At 35.8% G+C, this 23,640-nt stretch overlaps 1 protein-coding gene across 1 annotated transcript in view; it reads left to right on the top strand.

Moving 5' to 3' along the window:
* SLC35F4 (solute carrier family 35 member F4) overlaps positions 1-23,640 on the top strand; it is a 274,043-nt gene that overhangs the window by 238,181 nt on the left and 12,222 nt on the right. Inside the window, exons 4-6 of the mRNA XM_027842885.1 lie at positions 1,561-1,780; positions 14,554-14,679; positions 18,449-18,641. Of these exons, the coding sequence (XP_027698686.1) occupies positions 1,561-1,780; positions 14,554-14,679; positions 18,449-18,641 (539 nt within the window). The remainder of the gene's footprint in view (positions 1-1,560; positions 1,781-14,553; positions 14,680-18,448; positions 18,642-23,640) is intronic.

Below are 23,640 nucleotides of genomic sequence, written 5' to 3'. Positions count from 1 at the left end.
GACTAAGTCTTTCTTAGTCTTTGTATTTGACTGATTTATGCATTGAAATTTTCTCCTCAAGTCAATTTTTTTTCTTTTAGAACCATAGTTTGGTTCTAAGAATATGCTTCCTGGTAACCTTCCAAATAAAATGAAGTCTTGACGAATTTCTACATCCAGATTTAATCTTCTCCCAATAGGTCGCTGGAACTTCAAACATGTCTCTCTATTTGAAGCTAGCAAGAGGGTAGATTTTTGGGGTGTGGGGTTGTCTGTTAAATGAGAATGAAGATAGAAGGATGACAAGAAATTTTTACAATGAAATTTTATATTTCAATGCAATGTGACTTTCAAATGGACTTCACTTTGTGTTAATGGACATCCTTTTGTTTAAAGACACTGTGCATGAATTATTTAATGATTCCTTACCATTTCCCCTTGAGGTAGGTCAGTTCTTATACATTGCTTCCTTCTGAAACAATTGCTAGAGTAAGCAGCAAGGACCATGTGAAAATAATCTTGTTTTGAACATTCGTGAATCTGGAAGTGTAAACTGCTCAATGCTTTGAACCTAGCAAAATTTTCTTAATTTTAACTTGACTCTTAGATTATAGAAGTTGTATTTATGTGCACACTAGTTTTACCATTTTGAATTAATTGGCTAATAAGCCTAGTCAAATTTCACTTCAGGTATTAAGTCAGTCAGAAATCAGGCAAACACCATTTAATTAAATTAAGTGTTTTAAAAAAATAAAACAAAATTCATTCATTGATCCAAAATATCCATAGTGATATCCAGTATTCTGGTTGACTCCCAGAAGCTGAACAATTTGTGTTTTCTCATTTGTCTATTTCTATGATGATCTATGTCTAAAAAAAATAGGATATTTAGGCTTTACCACTATCTCTGTACCAAGAAAGGTTGTCTCAGCTCTAGTGGCACACCCTTACCCACACCCACCCCACACATGTAAAGAAAAGTTACAGTGGCTTGTGATTATAAAACCTCTTCTCTGTGTGTGGTAGATTGACAATGATGGTTTGGACATCAATTATTTCTTTTATCTGCAACATAAACATACATTAAATGATTAATTAAATAATTAAATGAAATTAAATTAAAATAGAAAAATGTATCCTCCAATCCCCCCATTGTCAAAAAAACTAAGAAACTACCAGTTTCCATAGTTCTCTGCCCTGCTTTGGTATAGCTGCCTAGTCTTACCTACTTCATTTTACAGATGAAGAATTGAGGTTCAGATTGGCCAAGCAGCTTCCAGGAAGCTGCTATGGTGAACCCTGAATGGCTACACCTCTGATTTCAGAAGCATATCCAGAAATAGACTGTGCTGGTTCTGAACCTTAGAAGACCTAATCTTCTTTTCATCATGAAGGTGATGACCCACAGGATAGAGAATTGAGAAAGCAGCATGTTTCCAAGATAAATGATTATTTGTATATGTGTGTGTTTCCCAACCACCCCCCCCCAGAGGATCTGTCATGAATGTTATTTTGTGATTCCATGCTCAAGGAGACATGAAAGCAAATTCTATTTGAGTATTAACCTCTTTTCTCTTCTAGGGAATGCAGTCGGATTTTTGGTGAAGATGGTTTGACATTGAAGCTCTTTCTTAAAAGGACTGCTCCCTTTTCTATCCTATGGACTTTGACTAATTACCTGTATTTACTGGCGTTAAAGAAACTGACAGCCACAGATGTCTCTGCCCTGTTCTGTTGTAACAAAGCATTTGTCTTCTTACTTTCTTGGATTGTGCTGAAAGACAGGTTCATGGGAGTAAGGGTAATGATATATGTGATTTTCAAATATGCTACTTTTCTTAATTGTGAATGTATAATATCAAAGGTCACAGATTTAGGGCCCGAAGGGTTAGTTATTAAAGGCTGCCTAGTCTTACCTACTTCATTTTACAGATGAAGACTTGAGGTTCAGATTGGCCAAGTGGCTTCCAGTGTTTAGTATAGTGCCTGGCACATGGTAGGTGCTTGATAAATATTTATGGGATTGAATCGAATCATACAGTTAATAAATCACAGAGGAGGATTTGAACCAATGCCTCTGCCTCCAAAACCAGTGGTCTTTCTGCTGTATCTCTCTGCCTTTCATTCTGGCCTATATTTTTTTATGAATACAAAATCTGTATTTGAAGATGCATTAGGGATCCCAACCCTTACAACGTGAAGTGACACAAACATGATAAACAGTTTCCACTGAGAAGTTAGTTGCATGATTTCAATAAATCTTTTCTTTTCCTCCTTTCCTCCCTATCACTTTAAAAAATATTCTGATATCTGCTTCCAAATCAACTACCCTCTGCTATCCTAAACAGATAAGCAAATAATCCTTTTTAAAAAAACATCGTTTTTTGTGGATCCATCTAACTTTCCATTTTTGTTTTAAAAGGGCCTAAGTAAACCCAGAATTAGCCATATTTAAGATTATCTTCAGCTTTTTTGAAGCCATATATCACAGAACAATTCTTTCATTTGTATACCTGGAAATGACTTTCTTTAATTAACATTAGTATAAGCAGATAATATTACATAATAGTAATCAAAGTCAGTGGTAAAAGCACATGGATATTAAAAGTTGTTATATTTTCAACGTAAGTAATATTGAAAATGAGATTAAAAAGAAACAACTTATACTTAGAAAAACATAAACCCTTAATTAAACTTATGAAACCTTCACTAACTCTTTCAGTTCTAACTTTTTTGGAAGTTATTTTGTGAATTAAAAGAAGTTAACTTAGTAAAATTTACTTGCCTTTGGTATTAGTGTTGCAAATGCATTGCTTGAATGCTGACATCTTTTTTTTTAATTAATTTCCTTATTTTCAGTTTTCGATATTCACTTCCACAAGAGTTTGAGTTTCAAATTTTCTCCCCATCTCTCCCCTCCCCCTGCCCCAAGATGGCATGGATTCTGAATACCCTTTCCCACAATTTGCCCTCCCTTCTATCACACTCTCCCCCAACCCCCTCTCTTATCCTCCTCCTCTTCTATTTTCCTGCAGGGCAGGATAGATTTCTATACCTCTTTGCCTGTATATCTTATTTACCAATTGCATGTAAAAACAATTGTTAACATTTGTTTTTAAAACTTTGAGTTCCAAATTCTCTCTCTTCCTCCCTCCCCACCCACCTTCATCTAGACGGCAAGCAATTTGATATAGGTTATACATGTGTAGTCATGCAAAACACTTCCATAATAGTCACGTTGTGAAAGACTATAATTTCCTCCATCCTGTCCTGCTCTCCCATTTATTCTATTCTCTCCTTTGAACCTGTCCCTCCTCAAAAATGTTTGTTTCTGATTGTCCCCTCCCCCAATCTGCCCTCCCTTTTGTCATTTCCCTCCCTTATCCCTTTCCCCCCTATTTTCTTGTAGGGTAAGATTGATTTCCATACCCAATTGAGTGTGTATGTTATTCCTTCCTTAAGCCAAATTTGATGAGAGTAAGATTCTTGAATGCTGACATCTTTTGGAAATTCCAGGAACCAGGATATCGCTCAAATTTTCTTTAGGTTCTCTTAGCCTGGTGATCATACAGACTTACAGTGTTTCCAGGATAGTAAAAATAATGAATAGTATCCATTCAGAAAATGAAGGTTGTTCAGAGAGACAGGACAGGAATATACTCTTCTTGAGACAAAGATTGGATTCAGCACATGTTGTACATCACATATATGCACAGCCCATGTGATTAGTTCAGGTTGGCAATTCCTATAGAATTCTTGCTCCCGTTACTCTCCCCACCTCCAGCTAATGGAGATAATGATATTAGGACAATATAGATGTCCATATCTTGAAGAGATGATAACTTTCCATACTAAGTGCTTCTTTTCAGCTAGGTTATTAATCAATTGGGTATATAACATGTGGCCCTTCATTGCAAACTCTGAGTCTACACAAGACCAGTTTTGGGGCCGGTCACTCAAAATCTTTGGATCTTTTTGCTACTACTAAGAGTTTCCTCTGGGAATCTTAGAAAAGAGGTCTCTGTTGCTGTGAGTAAAAGGCTCCCCACTGTCCATGTGAGCACTCTGGGTAATAATGTATGTCAGGTACAGGACAGCTTTTGTTTTTCTCTATAGAAAATCCATAGAACACATAGAGCTCATACACAGTAAATTCAATTCTACTTTCTTTTACGATGAGTTCTACCTTTCCCCTAGGATCCTATGTAGGCTTCCTGCCCTACAGTACTATCTAAAGGATAATTCCCCTTGGCAGAGTCCTAGGATCCTATGTAGGCTTCCTGCCCTACAGTACTATCTAAAGGATAATTCCCCTTGGCAGAGTCCTAGGATCCTATGTAGGCTTCCTGCCCTACAGTACTACCTAAAGGATAATTCCCCTTGGCAGAGAAATGAACTTGGAGTTGCTAAAGCAACAACATTTTAGGGGATTTCTCCATCGCAGGGAACCGTGAGATGTTCAGTCATGTTCAGTCATTTCAATTGTGTCTATGATCTCATTTGAGATTTTCTTGGCAAAGATACTGGGGTGGTTTGCCATTTCCTTCTCCAACTCATTTTACTGATAAGGAAACTGATGCAAACAGGGTTAAGTGACGTGCCCAGAAAGTATCTGAGGTCAGATTTGAACTCATGAAGATGAATCTTCCCGACTTCAGGCCTGGCACTCTATCCACTGTGCCACTTAGCTGTTGAACCCTTCAGGCCTCCAGTCTTGTGTTACTACCCTAAAGAATTAGGTTCCCTCCGTAAGGGAACAACCTTATTGTTGCTAGATAGCAACCCCCTTTCACTCTACTTTTGTGCCATCCAAATAAGTCGTGGCAACAGTGGAGGGCAAAGTACAGGCCTTCTGTTCCTCTGTATTATAGCTCAGTATTTTGCTTTGTCTCTAGCTATGGGACCATGCATATAGGTCTCTTCGACTTCACTCTGCTACTGCTCAGGAACTGCCCATTCTCTTTCTCTACAAGTCTAAGTATTCAAATTCTGTAGGAATTCACCCCTCCACCTACCCCCTACTTCTCCAGCAGCCAAACAGCTCTAATTATTGGACGGTTAAGGCATATGGAATCCACTTAATAAATACTTATTAGTTAATTTACTTTAAAATTTTTATCTTACATCAACTCCAAATCTGTTTCTTTGCAACTCCTACCCCTTGTTCCTAGCTCTGTCTTTTGGGGACCAAACACAATGAATGTAATCTGGAGCAGTTTTGTGGCTCAGTGCATATAGCTCTGGACATGGAATCACAAAGACCCAAGTTCAAATCCAGCCTCAGATTCTAGCTGGGTAGTGACCCTGGGTAGGTCACTTAACATGTTTGCCTCAGTTTCCTCACCTGAAAAATGGGGATAATAATAGTACTTATCTACCAGAGTTGTTTTAGAGATCAAATGAAATAATAATTGTAAAGCTCTTGGCACATAATAGGTGCTATAAAATGTTAGATATTATTATTAATCTCTTTTCCACATGACAATCCTTCAAATGGAAAGAAATAAACAAGTATTTATTTAATACTTATGGGCCAGGTACTGTGTTAAGCACTTTACAAATATTATCTTTTTTAGATATAAATATTAGAAAAACAGCTATTAGGAAGTTGTAGAAAAGGTCCTGTATTTGGAGTTTAGTATCTGCGATTGAATCTGACTTTGACTGATCTTGGCCAAGTCATTTCAGTGTTCTCAAAAAAGTGAAATGGGATGGGGAGGGCTGGTCTATATAAACTTGAAAGTCCTTTCCATCTCTAAATTTATATTCCTTTTAAATATTCTCTTTCCCAGGCTAGAAATCTTGATCAGTCTTTACAGTTGATACTAAATAAGAGGCAAATTTTCCCTATAGAAAAGCATTAACTGCAGAGAACAATCATGTGAATCAATTAATAATACCCACTAGAAAGGAAAAAAAAACCACTCATGGTAAGAGGTTTTCTAGTAGCTAATCTTAAAATTAAAACCCAAATGGATCCAGGCTGAAGTCATTTGTGCATTCAGTTGTAAAAGAGTTTTTGGCTGCCCCTTCCACCAATTTGACCAGTGGCAAGTTGGTCCCATGTAGACATAATGGAATCTTTGCTTCCTTATTATAGAAAATGGAAAAGGAGTAGGAAAGGCATAAGGAGCTTTGTGGGTGTTCCCAACATGGTCAAAAGGATTATTTATATTCCAGAATATAAACCATTAGATTTCCCCATGAGAAAATAGCTGTGCTATAATGGAGATTTTTTTTTCAATTATAGGCATGAGAAGCAATTCATTAAAAGAAGGTCATGTTTATTTAAGGTACTTCAGATAAAAGTAATTGCATATACACATTTAAGCAGTGTGGTATACGGCAATGAATGAAGTCAGGGGCTATGAGTGTGCACCTCAACTTTGCTACTTTCTAGTTTGTGTGATTTTGGCCAAGTCACTTAACCTCTCTAGGACTTGGTTTTTAGATAGCAATGTACTGAAAATCAGTGACTGATCTGCTGATAGAAGTTAGATGTTTTCCTATTTAGCCATCAGAAATTGCTTCATTTTTTGCTGTGAATATTAAATAGTGTCATATTCCAGAAAAATGTCAAAGCGAAATTTTAATGATGCTCATAATCAGGCTATGGTGTATGAGAAGTTTCAAAACTCATCCAGCATTTTGTCTTTTGACAGCACCAGCATTTCTTTTCCTCTGTAGACCTCCTGAGAACCTGCATAATTAGGTCATTTGAGAAATTAAAGGACAAATACAGTACCAACAACATAAATACAGCTATTACTTGTCTCCTGCATCTATAAATAATTTCAAAGCACAGTTCCTCCAGAATCCATCCAGTTAGACTGCTTTCTTACAGCTACTGGATTTGCCTTCAGACATTTGGCTGGAAAGTGTATTTTTGGTTCATACTACAGCTTCAGTTGTTGAGGAACAGATGGCTAGTCATTATCCTCATTTGCTTCATTCCAAGGGTGTCAAGAAAGATGGTCATGCCCACCTGCATAGTTTTAATGCCAAAACAGACTCATGGCCAGACCTGGGGGTGTCTGCTGTGAAAGTAGTGGTAAGCATGAATTTCATATAGTAACACAGTTTGCCAGAAATCAATGCTCACAATAAATCTTAAAATGTATAGTGATTAGTTTGACACAAACTATGAAATATAAACTCAATAACTCAGAGAAAAATAAAGTGTGATACATTTAGTTTTCTGTTGTGAAAAGTAAGTTGCTTTTACCATATTCATGAATATTTCTCATGTTCAAAGTGTGTTTTTGAGTAGCAATTGCAGCTAATTTAGAAAGCTCCTTGAAAATTAGCAAGCTTCATGGAAATTCAAATTTGACAGACATTTCTTAAGAACTTGCCATGTGCCAAATGTACTATATACTTTAACTGGAATTTTTCAAATTCATAGTGACCAGAGGTTATAGCTTAATAAAATATTGATCTCTGAGATGAATGGACTTTGGTCTCACATTCTGCTGCCAGTTCCACTTTGCTGGAAACTGGGTTTAAAATGTGAAAATCAAAACCCTTCTTTCAGATCTTGTGCCTCCTCCCAAGCCCTTTACTATTAAAGAAAATTTTCCTTTGACATCCAAAATATTTTCTTTTTCCACATGAGGAAATAATTATATATAGTTAATAGTAGTAATAGTAGTAATAGTAGGGGTAGTAGTAGTAGTAGTAGTCGTTGTCGTAGTAGTAGTAGTGGTAGTGGTGGTGGTGGTGGTGGTAGTAGTAGCAGTAGTAGTAGTAGTAATAGCTAGCATTTATATAGTGCTTTAAGATTTGCAAAGGACTTTACAAATATTATCTTATTTGATCCTCACAATAACTCTGGGAGATACTATTATTATCATCCCCATTTAACAAATGAGGAAAATGAGACAGACGTTGAGTATCTGAGGCCAAAATCGAGCCCAAATCCTCCTAACTCCAGGTCCAGTCTTCTGTCTACTATACTCTTACTAATTCAACAAATACAAACTATCTTAAAAAATGTTAGTATATAAATATGTATATTTCCAGTTCAGCATGCACACATTTTCCAGTCATCTAAGGGTCCAATGATCATTATACAAAATGCAGTTATTTGGTATTGGCTGTAGGTGAGGTATGGAGGAACTCAGAGGCTTACATGGATTTCCTTGAGTATTTCAGCTTATCCTATTTTTTCATGATTATCTTTTATCTCAATAAACTAATACATAGTTTTCCAGAGTGACTGCAAGTAGGATTTTGAAAAAAAAAAAGGTATTTTCATTAATTTGAGCTATTTCCATTTGAGCTATCAATTTCAATTAGAGACTTGGAATCATTTTTCTTTTTCCTTGTTCATTTTTACTTGGACAGTTGGCTAGACATGTGATATCATTAATGTGGGTGCTACCTTTATCCCTGCCGATTGGGAATCCTGCCACACCTTCCCATCTCATCTGATCTGTTTCCCCATCGTTTTTTGATAATTCACAGAAGACCAAAAACATGCTAAAGAAGTTCTTTAACATTTTTTTTCTATCTATCTATCTTGAGGGTATCATTTAACATGGAACTATCACATCTATTATCTCTAATCATCACTATACAACTGACACACCTATTTTTTTTCACATTAGTGATGTTGTAAGGAAGAATTAGAACCGATAGGAGAAATCACAAGAAAGAAAGAAAAAACAAAACAAAACAGAAGGAAAAAAAAGAGCAAATAGTATGCTTTGATCTGCATTCCAACTCTATAATTCTTTCTCTGGATGTGGATAGCATTTTCCATCATGAGACTTGGAGATCACACCACTTTTTCTAATCATACATATCTTTGATGATGTCATTTGTGTAACTTTTTCTATACCAGTCATCATTGATAATATGCCAAAACTTGCCTACATGCATCACATGCCTTCATATTGACCTATAATTCTCATCTTTCTAAGATCTTTGTGTTTCATGATTTGAAGCCATAGTTTATGACTAAGATAATAGCAGTATTTATAAGATGGCAGTATAACTCATGACTCAAAACCAATAAGCCTAAGACCCTCCTTATTGGTGGAGATTGATTACTCATTTTTCCAAGTGCCTATTGGCATTTGTAAGAGTCAGAGGTAATAAGAGCTTGAAAGAAACAGGATCTTGGTCTTTTGGCTTCCAACCTCAAGAGAAAAGATATACTGTTCCAGATTATTTTCACAGAGGGGTCCCTGAAGGGAGAAAAAGACTGTGAAGAAGGTAACAAGTCACAGAGCTAGCACCTTGATCATGCCTCTATCCCTAGAAACACCCACACTATACCCTTGTAGAAGCACCAAGGACCTTAGAATAATTGAAAACACAGTGCTACTTCTCAGCTAGTAATAATAGCTAGTATTTACATAGCACTTTAAGGTTTGCAAAGTGTTTACAAATATTATTCCATTTTATCCTTGCAATAACCCTGTGAGATAGATGCTATTATCCTCTCCATTTTACAGATGAGGAAACTAAGGCAGGTAGTAGTTAAGTGACTTGCCCTGGGTTACACAGCTAGTAAGTGTCTGAGGCCAGATTTAAATTCACGTCCTTACTCTAGCTCCAGTGCTCTATTCACTGTACCACATAGCTGCTAATTTCTTGCTCCCACCCAACTCTGAGCACAACTTACTATCAACAGCAGTCCCTGTTCAAGTATATTGATGGACTCAGTAGGGTACCTGCTCAGTTGCATATCATAATTAGAAAATATACATTTTTCATCTACTTAGTTTTTCAGCAAATATGCTTAAATTGATCTCTCTTGAATAATTATGGATTTCACTGAGGAGACTTTGTGGTATTCCAGGGATTGAAACAATCACGCAATGAACAGCATGTGTGGGACAGATTTTAATATTTTCTAATATTCTTTCTAGATTATGGTAAATTAGGGCAATTGCTCTATACTCTTTGGGGAACCCCATTCAGATAGTGCCAGAAGGTGCTTTAGAAAAGCATCCTGTGGAGGGGAAAGAATCTCTGACACTGAAGTGAAAAAAAAATCTGAATTCCATATACACATAATCAGCCTACTTATTCCTCCCTTCTCTATTACTGAGGTAAAGTAGGTAGTTATATACCTTTCCTCTCCTTACATCAGTCTTTCATGAAATCTTCAAAGCTATCTAAGAAGTCCATGTTAATTTTATTTCACTTACATGAATACCAAGGGGAGAAGCAATGTGATTTTCATTGTCTGTAGCTCAGAGTTGGCTTTATGTCTAAATCTCTTATGATAATAGCCCTACTTCTTTCATTTCTTATACACCCAACTGTTTCTTTAGACTTTGTAGGTCTAGAGTCCTTCATGACTTCCATAGACTCTGAGCTCTAGCATCTATTGAAGTTTAATGACCCTGTATGATTTTGGATATTGGAAAAGGTTTTCACAGAGAGAACAAGGCAACAAACCCTTTTTAATCTTTGCTAATTCTTTTTTTTTTTGCAAGTAGAAGCTATATATATATACACATATATGTTTGGGGTTTTTAATGATTTCTCTGATCTCTATCGCTCTTAGTTAATCTTCTCTCCACAAGAAAGTAAAATGAGCATTTCTTTCTTTTCATTCTACTGCTGGCAGTATATAGGCTTTAAGCCTAAAGGATCTGTCATCAAGAGACAAAGTTCTTTTCTGTCCCATCAAGCTTCAAGAAATAACAGTAATGACAAGATAAAAGGTAGACATAATCATTCATTGAGATCTTTAAGATTCTACTGCAGCTTTCTCTGGGGGTGTAGTGTGGAGGAAGGGTACCAGCCTATCAGGGAAAATCAGGAACAGCCCACCTGGATGTGCTGTTTCAAGGATTTTCAAAAAAAAGAACTATTGATAGTGCTGCTGATTTTATTATTATTCTGGGGTCACTACATTATGAGGGTGCAACTCAAGGATCTATTCCAAGGACTGACACAAGAAAGAAATGCTATAGAATTATACTGTTGGGAGAATAAAATGAATTTTTTCCCTTTGGATAGTATTACTTCAATCTGGGGATATCGTGGCTATGTTGACATGACAGCCCCAATATGTTTTGAAAGGTTCAAAAGGCAATTGGTTGGGTAGCTAGGTGGAGCAGTGGATAGAGCACCAGTCCTGGAGTCAGAAGTACCTGAGTTCAAATCTGGTCTCAGACCAGACACTTGACACTTACTAGCTGTGTGACCCTGGGGAAGTCACTTAACCCCAATTGTCTTGCCAAAAAAAAAACCAAACAAACCACAATTGGTAATTTTGTGATCATAATACAGGCAAAACATTTTCACTAACTGAAGATGCCTCCATTTTAATATAGTCCCTTTTGAGGGTCTTTCCATTTTGTTTATTTTTTTGTCTTATTTTGTTATTTTTTTTAGATCTCTATAATTTTATACAAATTAGAACTGACTGACCTAATTTAAAACCCAAACAATTGAATTTTTAGAGATGCTCCAGAAAATGTGCATTAATTTATGAAAACCCTAGAGAACAGGGCATTGGACCTGGAGTTAAGAAGACTTGAGTTCAAATTCAGCTTCAGACATTTACTAGCTGTATGATTCTGCATAAGTCGTTTAACCTCTATCTGCCTCAGTTTCCTTATCTTTAAAATGAGGGTAATCATAGAACCTACCTTCCCAGGGTTAATTCAGTTACACATTTTTATTATACTTATGTATCACATAAATTTATATTATATTTTACATAACTCATATTTATTAAAAATAATATAGAGATAAATACTATTGTTATTTCTATTAATGTTGTATAGATTTTGTCCATAACATTCCAATTAAGAGCCTCGTATATACAGAATCTAAATGGTTTGAATCCAAAAGAGATAGTCTTATGCTTTCCCACCATTCCCAATCAGAACCAATTTACCTCCTGTGTGATAAATAATTGGACTCTAAAAATTTATGAAATCTGGATCCCATGCTGAGTTCATTCTCTGGAAATTTAATTGCATGTTTTACAGTCTGCATTGATAAAGCAAAGCTATGATGTGCAATTAGTTAATGCACTTTGTGTAGTTTGAATTACTGATTGAGATCATTGAAGATTTATATCTCATATTTTCTCAAATTATCCAAATTAGCTATGCTCCCCTTGCAATCTGGTTTGCAAGAGAATTCATCAAAAATTACTTTGGTTTAGAGTCTGATCATGTAGAAACAGATCTCTCAGATACCTCTATGAATTGAATGAAAATGTGATAAATGAGTCAATCTGTCTTCTTCCTATGCAACTCTGTATCACCTCTAAATCATTGCACATGAAGTTAAGAGAAAAGCTTTTTCTCACAATGTCCCTTTTTTGGAACTCGGTTTACAGCACTCTCTTGTTCTCTGAAGTAAAAATACTATTCTCCACTAAGGTAATCAAGACTTGGTGTAAATGATGTGTCAAGTTAAATAGCCCAATCCCATGTTTTCATGGGTACATGAACTGTGGTTGTAATAAGGATCTTCAAGGATATCACCATAGCTTTCATTTTAAATTGCCACAAAACTGATAAGATTTTGCTAATTTTCAATTCATGTCATTAGAAAACTCAAAATAGAATTGTCATACATATATTCATATTAACTAATGAACAATCAATGTCCAAGCAAGAAATGCCATGTCATGTTATAGTGCATAGACATTATGTATAAAATATATTTCTCACTTTATATGATTCTGTAGCCTATTTGCCCTTGTTGCCCATAGCACCTAGAAAGTAGCTATAGAAACACTTTAAGGATGCTGATATGACATATCAAGGTTGTGTTTTTAAAAATAAAAAAAATCAATGCCATAATTAATTAAATCCAATTCAGAAATAATCATCCATCCATTTGATCAAAATAAATGTGAGTGGGAGGGATCAGGATAAAAGGATATTGATTAAACTTTTTTTTCCTCTCATTTCACCTTTTGTAAAAGGAATTAAAAAAAAAACAAATGTGTACACAACTGCTTAGCTAATTTGCCATGTTTTCAAGGTTGTACTAACCTATAAGTTAAGAAGGGCAACATTTGATACCTCTTCATATGATCTTGAAAATGGTGTTGATGATCTATTAAAATCTCTATTTGAGCTAAAAATCCCCAAATCAAAAGAGAGGATAATTCTTTCAGGTTTTCCATATTTACTACTTCTAGGTAACCCCCTAACCATCTTTATTTATGAGCCTATTACTTCTTTTTTTTTTTGGAAATTTTCTTCAACACCTCATAGTGTATGCATTAAATTTTATTCCCTATAGTTTGAACTCTACTATAGAACACGTCTGGTGGCTTAAGGGTACATGACATTCACTCAGAGTGAGAAATGTCTCATGTCAAAGAATCCTTCAGATCATATCTTATGAAGACATTTTTCACTTCCGACAAGTTGGCTCGTATTCTGTGCCTTTTGCCAAGTGTTTTCCCTGTTCTTCATATAGGTTGCCTAGCATGACTCTGCAGTAAGACCAAACCATGCTTGCTTTTTGTGGTCATTAACAAAAAGGTTTTCTTCTGCATCAGCTTCATGCAAGTCTACAATTATTTAGATATAGGTAGGACTACATCTGTTATAACAATTTCTCAGTAATATCCAGTTGGGAATATGGGGGTTGCATTTATGGCGATTATTCATAGGAATAGATGATTTGTAAGGTAATATTCAGAACTCAAGTAGAAAAAACCCATCAATTAGCAATGAATCTTTCTCAGACTGCACAAGTGCTTTGCCAAAATCAGTCTGGGAATTTCACTGTTGTAAGTCTTTCCAGGTTGGTATACCCAGCAGCATAACTTGGTCTAAGAGGAAAGAGTATCAATAGACTTACTATAATGTTGAGTTGATTGAGGCCAAATGATTTACCATGGATGAAGATATGTGGAAGGTAATTTGTTCTTGAAATCATTTCTCTAAAAGTGGATGTTGACCAGGGGTTTTGTGAGGCTCAAATGGGATAATGAATGTAAAACACTCTGCAAACTTTAAGGCACTATGCAAATTATAGTTATTATAATAATTATTATTAGCCTTATTAGAGTCTCCAGGCCTCCAGTCTAGCAATAACTTGATTCCCTGAGCCTTCCACTACATCTTGATAGACTACATGTCTATAGAGAAATGGATGCTGCTAAATTTTTAACATGTAAAAATACATATTTTTAAGTTTAGTCGGCACTATTAAAACTTTCTTAAGTCTAGAGAATTGACAAAAAAATAACTCAAACTCTGATTTGTAGCATTGTGATTTCTGAGTTGTAACTGAAATTTTAACAGTGGGCTCCCACAAGCCATTTAGCACTAGCCCTAGCACACCCTTGATGTTAACCTATGGTAACCTTGGCTAAAAGAATAAAATGAAAGTGTGCTCACTTGATGAGACAGAGGCCCAGTTGCATCACTGATTCCTGGAATTTTCTGAGCTTACGTATTACTCTTGTTATTATGGGCTCTTCCTTTATCTCCAGCATTCCTTGCTACAGAAGAGTTATTTAGGGGATATTTGGCAACTTTCATGCAATCCGAAGGGACAATTGGATTGTCACATTCTTGCTGCCAAGCAAAATGGTACCCAACTTTCCTGTCTTCACCTTTCATTTGGCAGATAGTTGCTGCAATAATGGCAATCACGGGCATCGTGATGATGGCATATGCTGATAATTTTCATGCCGATTCAATCATAGGAGTGGCATTTGCTGTTGGATCTGCATCTACTTCTGCTTTGTATAAGGTATGTGATGGAGCTTCATTTGTTAAGGTAAAATAAATTTAGAAGTATCAAGAAATTCACAGGAAAACATAGGGATAGGGAAGGCAGAAAAGAATAAAAATTTGTATATGTCAGGCACTATGTTAAGTTCTTTTTGCAAATATTATCTCTTTTGATCTTGGGCATAGTATTTCCTTGGTATAGGAATCTTCAGGAGAGGAAGACTCCTTGTGCCAGCACAGGTTGGCACGTCCTCTGTAACTTAGAGTTTTAGAGAGTTTCCTAGAGCACTAAGAGGTCAAGTGATCTGCCCAGGCTCACACAAACAGTATGTTGGAAGCAGGACTACAACCCAGAATGTCTTGGTTCTGGCCCCAGTATTCTATCCACTATAACACATATAGGTGAGATCACCTTGCACTATGCCATTTTTGTATTTTTAGCAGGAAATTTTAAGGTGGTTTGTGGTACCCTTATCTTCAAAGACCCAATCTTGATGATCTTTTAATTAAATTACATAGGGCTATGTTGATGAAAGAAGTCGATTAGTGCCTCTGGTTCTAGAATTCTATATGAGTCCTATGACTTTATTCACATTATGGTATGCCATGTCAAAAATGACAAAATGATGAAAACAAAAACATGGAAACTAAGGGAATGTCTATCAACCAGTTCATCAGTTGTTAATCAGTTATTCAGTTTAATCAGTTAATCAGTTATTGTCCAGTTTATCAAGTGGATTAATTGTAAAATATAGCTGTGATGGCTTACTACTGTGTTGTAAAAATGGGGGGAAACAATTTTAGAGACATAGAAAGACTTAAATGAACTGATGCAGAATGAAGTGAGAATCAGACGAACAATTTATGCTATAGTATAAATACCATAAAAATGAACAATTTTGAAAGACTGAGAACTTTGATCAATTGCATAATCAATGATGATTCCAGAAGTCTGATAAAGAACACTACCCATGGGGCAGCTAGGTGGTACATTAGATAGAGCTCTGGCCTTGGAGTCAGGAGGACCTAAGCTCAAATCTGACCTCAAACACTTGACACTTACTAGCTGAGTGACCCTGGGCAAGTCACTTAACCTTGATTGCCTCACCAAAAAAAAAGAAAAGAAAAGAAAAGAAAAAAAAAACACTACCCAGCTCATGCCAAAGAGATAATGAATTAATTAGCAGAATAAGCAATTTATTTTTAATGAGACCAACACTGGAATATGTTTTATTTTACTATGTTTATGTAATATGGGGGTTCTTTCTTCCTCTCTTTCTCCTTCCCTATCTTCCTCCCTCCCTCTCTTTCTTTCTTCCTTCTTCCCTCCCTCCTTCCCTCTTTTTCTCTCCCTATCTTTTTTCTTCTTTCTTTCTTTTCTCATTCCTTTCCTTTTCCCTTCCCCTCCCTCTTTCTATTTGTTTCTCTCTCCATCTATTTCTCTCGCTTCTTCTTTCCCTCTCTTTTTCTCTCCCTCCCTTTTTTCTTTTTTCCTGATGGGGAGAGGTGAAAGGGAAAACATGAATGCTTGATAATTGGAAAATAAAAAAAACTCCACTGCTGTTAGTTTTACCTTTACTTTTATGTTTGCAGCAAGTCAAAAGCATAACACCCATCTCTGATCCACAAAGACAGTGCCCACTTTGTACTCATTACTCATTCTTAGCAAAGGGATCTCACTATCATGAATGGAAATCCTATGCAGAGAAGTCACAATAGACCCTGCTAGTGAAGACAAAGAAACACACAGGGTAGATCTAAAAGGTTTTCACCAAAGCTTTACTTTAAAGAGCTTGCTTTTTAGCTGTACCTTAAACAAATGTACCATTTCTACTACCCTTGGTATTTAGTTGAAAAACTACTCAAAAGGCTAAAAATTCTGTTTGTGGAGCTTCCAGCTGCCTATTTTTTTTTTAACTCTTCACTAATACTACAACTCAGGGCACATTTCCATATTAACATTTCTTTGTCCAGTGATTCCATTTGAAAAGCTTGATGAGTTTTTTCCTGACTCAGCATTCATCCTTGACTTTCTCCTGAACTGGGACTGCCCTGAGATGTTTGTTGTGGCAATACAGTCTCTCTAGGGAAAACATAATAGATTGTTAGAGCAACAACAGTATCTGAAATGTTTTGTGAACCTGATAGTCAACTTGTGGAATTAATGTTAACTATAAAGCTATAGATCTAAATTCTAATCCTTCTTCAGAACTTACCAGCTGTTTAGTCCTGGACAAGTCTCAGTCTCAAGTTTCCTCTTTCGTAAAATGGGCCACCTACTTTGCAAGGTCGTTCTGATCAAACGAGAAAATGTATATAAAATTCGCTGAAAACTTTCAAAAGCTATATAAATTATTATTATTATTACTATTAATAGTAATTATTATTATATCAGTAGTACTATGAGAAACATGGTATAGTGGATACAGGGATGACCTTGGAATCAGTACTGGATTCCTGCCTTTGATACCAATTAGTTAACATGATCATGAGCAAGTCATTTTATCTCCCAATGCATTCAGGAAACTCTAATACTCTAAGTTACATTCACTATCCTGATGAAACTACAGGTTCATACCAAAAACAAACAATAAAGTAGTAGCATATGTTTTAATACAGAAAATCATACTGCCACCCCTAACTGAAGTTAAAAAAAAGATCAGGAACATTCTTGATAATCATTATCTAGATTAATGTAAAAAAGTAGAGAAATTAAGGATATAGGACTACTGGGTGTAAGATATGGATCCCCCTAAATTTTTATCTAAGACTTTGGGCAAGTTACTCAATTAATCAGTCAGTCAATAAACATTTATTAAATTCCTGCTATGTGCCAGACACTATGCTAAGTACTGGGGTTGCACAGATGAAAAATACAGTCTCTGCCCTCAGGGAATTTGTACTCTAATGGAGACAATACACAAAGGGAGGCTGAAAGTAGGGGTGGGAAGGAAGTGTGAAGGGACGTGATGGAGAAGTCTAAAAGATTCCAGCTGGGGGGTGGGAGGAAATGAAGAAATGGATGACCTTGGTGCCCTTTCTATATCTCACAGGACTAATATTACACAGAAAAAAAAATTCTGAAGATAAACACAATATTTGTGAAGGCATCTTGAACTCTCTAGAAGATAAATGTCATATACATCCAAGGCATCAATATTATCTCTCTTGACAACATAATGACAAGGTCCCCATTTAAAATATAGTTTTCAATGTATGTCAAAACAAGGATGAAATGAATCTCATGTGCTTCCAGGGTATAGTCAGTGGCCTCTCACTCTATAATTGAAGATAGGTTTGAGAGTTGTGTGTAATTTTATTGATCACCCAATCTATCAATCACTTTTTGGTGAATTCATGATGGTAATTAATATCCTAGCTGTTCAAATAGAAAATGGAAGCAGTATATTCTATAACATGTTCTTTCTTACGTGAACAATGTGCCATGTTTTGCATTTCATTTTGAATCAGCCTTAGGAATTTAGAAAATTAGAAATATAACCAATCAAACATCTATTAAGGGGAAGGGGAAAGTGAAGGGAAGGGAAGAAACATTTCTTAGGTACGTATTCTTATTGGTACTTACTATGTGCAAGAACTTGTGCCTGGTACTAGAGAGATGAAGCTAGATCCTGTACTCAAAAAGTTTACAATCTAAAGAAGCAAAAGGCTTGCATGTAGTAACTAGGGAATTTGAGTGCATGGTTGGTATAAGTTAGCTTTCTAATCCAGCAAGCACTTTGACTACAATAAACTTGGTTACTGAGTAATGCTTTCTCTCATTCTAGGTTTTATTTAAGATGTTTCTTGGAAGTGCCAACTTTGGTGAAGCGGCCCACTTTTTTTCCACCTTAGGTTTCTTTAATTTAATCTTCATCTCCTTCACACCAATTATCCTATATTTTACCAAAGTGGAGCACTGGTCATCTTTCTCAGCCCTACCGTGGGGCTGCCTCTGTGGAATGGCAGGGCTATGGCTTGGTAAGTAGGGAAGGTTTTCAGCATCACTTAGTGTGTCTCATCATTCAACTTTGAAAAAAGTATCACTTAAAAATGTTAAGATGGTAATTTAAATCTGTTCAGTTATTTAAATACTACCATGCTAAAACCATGGAGTTTTAAGAGAACTTTTCATCTAGTTATTTCAGAGAATTTACAAAGAGAGATTGGAGAGAGAAGTTTTGCTAGCCAATGTTTGGGAACAAAATCTGAAATTTTCTTTGGAAAATAAGTCCAAGAAATAATTTAATAAACTGTCCAGGTTTCAATTCTGGCTTTCTTAAAGGCAGCATGTATAGTAGAAAAAGTGCTGGAACTCAGAGTCAAGAGAAACCTGGCTTCAAATCCCACCTGCCACATTTATTTACTGTGTAAATCATGGTCAAAATACTTAATCTTTCTATCATCCACCCTCATATCACCCTGAATCTCCCCACCTGGACCAGATCTCTAGAAACCAAGCCCTAAGTCTCTGTGGACAATTAATTCACTCAGCTTTGTACCTCCCTCCCTGAGAGTGAGCTGCCCTAATCAGTAAGTCAGGCAACATATGTATCTTACTTTTCTTATTTTGTACAACGACAAAAGTGAGACAGTCTGAGCCTCCAAAGAACTTACATTCAAATAGGGAATATATATAAGTATGTGCATATACATATGTGTAACTATGCATACACAATATATAGTTTTATACATAGTTATGTAGGGAAAACTATATATCTATATATGTATTATATATTTATATATGTATATATATGCATATATGTATATATGTATGTATGGCTCTAGATCTATATATAAAACTATATAGTTACATCTCTATCTAACTCTATACTTACACAGCTAGATAGATATATAAGTATGTTATTTGTGTGTTTAAGAGGTGTATCTCACATTCCTCAACCCCAATTAATGTAACCATCAAGGTATCCTACACTCTGATATCTTTATCAGGTAAGAGTAATTTTGGGGTTACAGAATCACTCAATTACATCTGTAAACTAAGTATGAACAATTCCTGGGCACTTCTTTTGAGTGAATTGATCAAAGGTATAAACTAAAAATGAATGAGGTTACACAGGTAATGTTTGATGCTTGGTTGAAGATAATCAGGTATACCCCTGTAGGACTTGAATAAAACAGCAAGCCAGTTTGAGACCTGGCATTCTAATAGCAGACCAGGCTGGTCAAGCTCTTGAGAGGGAATCCCTTGGGGGTGTGGAAGGGAAAAATCTTTTGACCAGAATATGACTTTGTGAACTATGAAAGGTCAGAAGATTTGGACTTCACAATGGAGCTGGTAGAAATGCCTTAGGAACAGCAGTGGCCAAGGACAAACTTGGCACACTTTGGTAAGGCAGCTTTAAGACTCTGCAAGGGCACTGACCTTCAGAGCCCAGAAGAAAGCTGTACACAAAAGGGGGACTTCATGAGAACTTCATGAAAAAAGGAAAGGACTTCCATCCAACTGGGAATTACCTCCTTGCCACATGTATTTTTTAAGTTTGAGCCTGCCTTCCCCCCATGACCTTTTGTGTACAAGAAGTGAGCCGAATCTTAGACTTTTGGGGAGGGGGAAATTTTGTATCAGTTGTTCTTACTATACTTTACTATACACACACACACACACACACACACACACATGTATAAATATATATATATATACATATATACATATATATATATGCTTATACTTACTATACCTTACTATACCATCTCTATAAATACTCTTTTCTAAAAGCTAATTAAATCTATCTGATAAACAATGAAGAACACATCAGATGGGTGTGATGTATTAAAGGTCCATAAGTGATAGCACAAAAGGTCCCTAATTCCTCAACATTATTTCTAAGACTCTTAGAAGACAGATAACCAACTGCCTTACAGTGTGAGGAGGGGTTTGGGACAATGAGTCCAGAGGGTACTACTGATGTAAGCATATACATATTAATGTCAACAAGTCAAAGATCATTTATTAAGCATATACTATGTGTATAAACATATTCACTATGCTAAGAGCTAAGGATAGAAAGAAAGACAAAAGCAATCCCTGCCCTAAAGCCCACAATCCAATGAGGAAGGCAACATGAAAACAATTATATACAAATATGATATATACAGGATAATTAGTGGGTAATTGTAGAGGGAAGGCATTAATATATACAAAATGAATACAACCTGCTTGTGGGAAGTGGGGTCAGGAAAGACTTCTTATAGAAGGTGAGTCTTGGAAGTAAAGTCATTTGAACCGAGTCTTGAAAGTAAACCAGGAATTCCGAGAAATGGAGGTGAGACTTGCATTCCAGGCAAGGAGGACAACCGGTGCAAAGGTCTGTGGTTGCCTTCTTCACATCAAGGATTCTTAGTTTTTTTTTCAATCAATTCTCATCTGATATGGACTCAAGACCTTTTGTCATCCTGGAAAACTACTTCTGGATGCTCTCTAGCTTATTAATATCCTTCCCAAATGGTGATATATGTAACTCAACACACTCCACTCCAGATATGGTCTGCTCAAGGCAGAGTAAAGTGGCTTGTACCATTGTGATCCTGGAGTCCATGTCTCTTTTAATTAATGCAGCAAAAAAAAATACAGCTTGCTTTTTTTGTTTTTGTCATACTGAAGTACTGACTTTTTATCTAGCTGGCTAAAGTTCCTTTTCCTCTCCAGAAAAATTGCTTTCTAACCATGTCTCTCCCATGCTGAACTTGCAAAATGGATTTTTTAAAACCCAATGGAAGACTTTACAACTTATCTTTTTTAAATTCATCATATTAGATTCAGCCCAAAGGTCTGGATTGTGGCGATCGTTTTGGGATCTTGATTCAGTTATATCATGTGTTAACTATCCCTTTCAGCATGTGTATTATCTATAAATTTGATAAACATGCTATTTATGCTTTAATCCAAATCCTTGATAAAAAATGTTAAACAACATAGGGCCAAGTACAGACCCCTGGAGCAATACACTAAAGACCTTATGCGAAGTTGACATTAAACCATCAGCAGCTGTTCTTTGAATTCAGATATTCAACCAATTGCAAATTCATCTAATTGTATTGTCCTCTAGCTAATGTATCTTCATCTTTTTCATAATGTTAGGAGATAATGTTTTTAGCTTTGATAAAATCTATGGAAATAATACTTAAAGTATTTTCTGATCTTCCACTTTAGTTTAACCATGTGGGAAAAAAAAAATATAAGATTAGTCTGGAGGACCTTTTCCTGAGGAAGCCAAATAAGCTCTTTGTAATAATTTCTTCCTTTTCTAAATGTTACTTTTCCCATTCTTTATGAACTTTCTAATATCACTGACAGTAGCTCAGTTTTCAAATCTGCCAATTCTTCCACTAACCAAGAATGTGGTTCATTTGGGTCAGGTGATTTGAATTCATCAAGGATAGCAAGGCATTGCCCTACTACCATCAACCCCCTTGTTATGCACAATTTTTATGTCATTTTCTGCTATAAAAATTATTCTCTTTAGCAAAGAAAACATAGCAGCCCTTCCTTCTCCTTGTCAGTTATTACTGCTCCATCTACTCCAAAGAAATGATCCCACCCCTCCTTTTATATTCCCTTTTTCCTGACTAAAATAATGTGAAATATTACCCTAGCTTTCCTCCCCAATCTCAGCTCACTCTGAGCTTTAGCACTCTTGACACTATTTTATAGAACTGTGTAACATTCCCATTCATTTTCTGTTTCCTGCTGAGATCCCATCTTCTATATGTAAGTTAAAAATAAAATGAAAAATAAATAAAAATCCAGGTTGGTTAATGCATCAATGTCCTCAGACAATTTCTGTATCTTCAGAATTTCATTCTTGAAAATTCTTCGAATCTCCTGGACTAATTTCCCTTGTGAAAACAGCAAAGCAAAACCAAACCAAACCCTAATGTCTATAGAGTGCTTTAAGGTTTGCAAAGAAATTTACATACATTATCTCATTTTGTTGGCACAAAATCCTTGAGAAGGAAGTGCATTACAGATGAGGAAATTAAGAATGACACTATAAGTGGCTTGATTTTTAAGTAAATTCAGGAACCAGAGCAGAGAAACAAAATTGAGACCATTTGGGTGAAGGACAATGGAACAAGAAAGAGAAGGAATTTTGTCATTGGAGTGTTTGCTATCTTTCTGTAGTATATATAGACCATTTGGACAGAGAGAGGAAATAGATGAGTTCAGATAATTGATCATAAGCCTGGCACAGAGGTATGATACTGAAATAATGAATGACTTCTATTTTTCAGAAAACTCCTGAAGGTCTATCAAAAGCAAGGCAGATAATAACATCTTGACTTACTTTAATAATAATTTCATCCTTCAAAAGTTGGAAGAACCAAAGCAGGAAAATTCCATTCTGGATATGTTTCTCATTAAGAGGAAGAAAGTAGTTGATAGGGTGGATATGATGAGAACTTTGGGGGAAATTGAACTCCTAGGTAGAGGAAAGGAAAGATTAACATTGTCTGGCATGCTTACTTTATTTTTAGGACCCTTAGTTCTCCTTTTCACCCAAAGTATTGCATCTTTGAATAAATATTTAAGGCCACTAGTTTTTATTATTTTTTCCTTTCTTAGGTTTTGTTTTCTATGAACTTTTGAGTATCCCAACTGCAGTTCTTTCTTCATTGTAGGTACTATCTATGATACCTAGCTTGGTAGACATACGTAAGCAGTTTTTTCTCTTTTCTACTATTTTTATTTTAAAGCCTTTCTTAATAGATTTATGATACTTTTGTTAGATACAATCTCTGACTAGTACTCTGCTTTTTCCTGTATCTGAAGTCATCATTCAGAAAGCCAAAGTCCATTCTGAGATACCATATTTTCATCTAGCTATTTACTTCCCAAATTAATTCTCCTCTTTTGCACCTCTGCCGTCAGTGAGCAACAGTGAGGAAAACCTTCCCCTGTGGTCTATAGTTTCTTGCCCAATACTTAACAATCTTATGCAGTACTTTCTAGGTTGCT

The sequence above is a fragment of the Vombatus ursinus genome, unplaced genomic scaffold (genome assembly GCF_900497805.2).
Source record: "Vombatus ursinus unplaced genomic scaffold, bare-nosed wombat genome assembly UNPS02014893.1, whole genome shotgun sequence".
NCBI classification, from domain to species: Eukaryota; Metazoa; Chordata; class Mammalia; order Diprotodontia; family Vombatidae; genus Vombatus; species Vombatus ursinus.
Note: the sequence above shows the minus strand (reverse complement) of the source record. Positions and strands in the feature narration are given on the sequence as shown.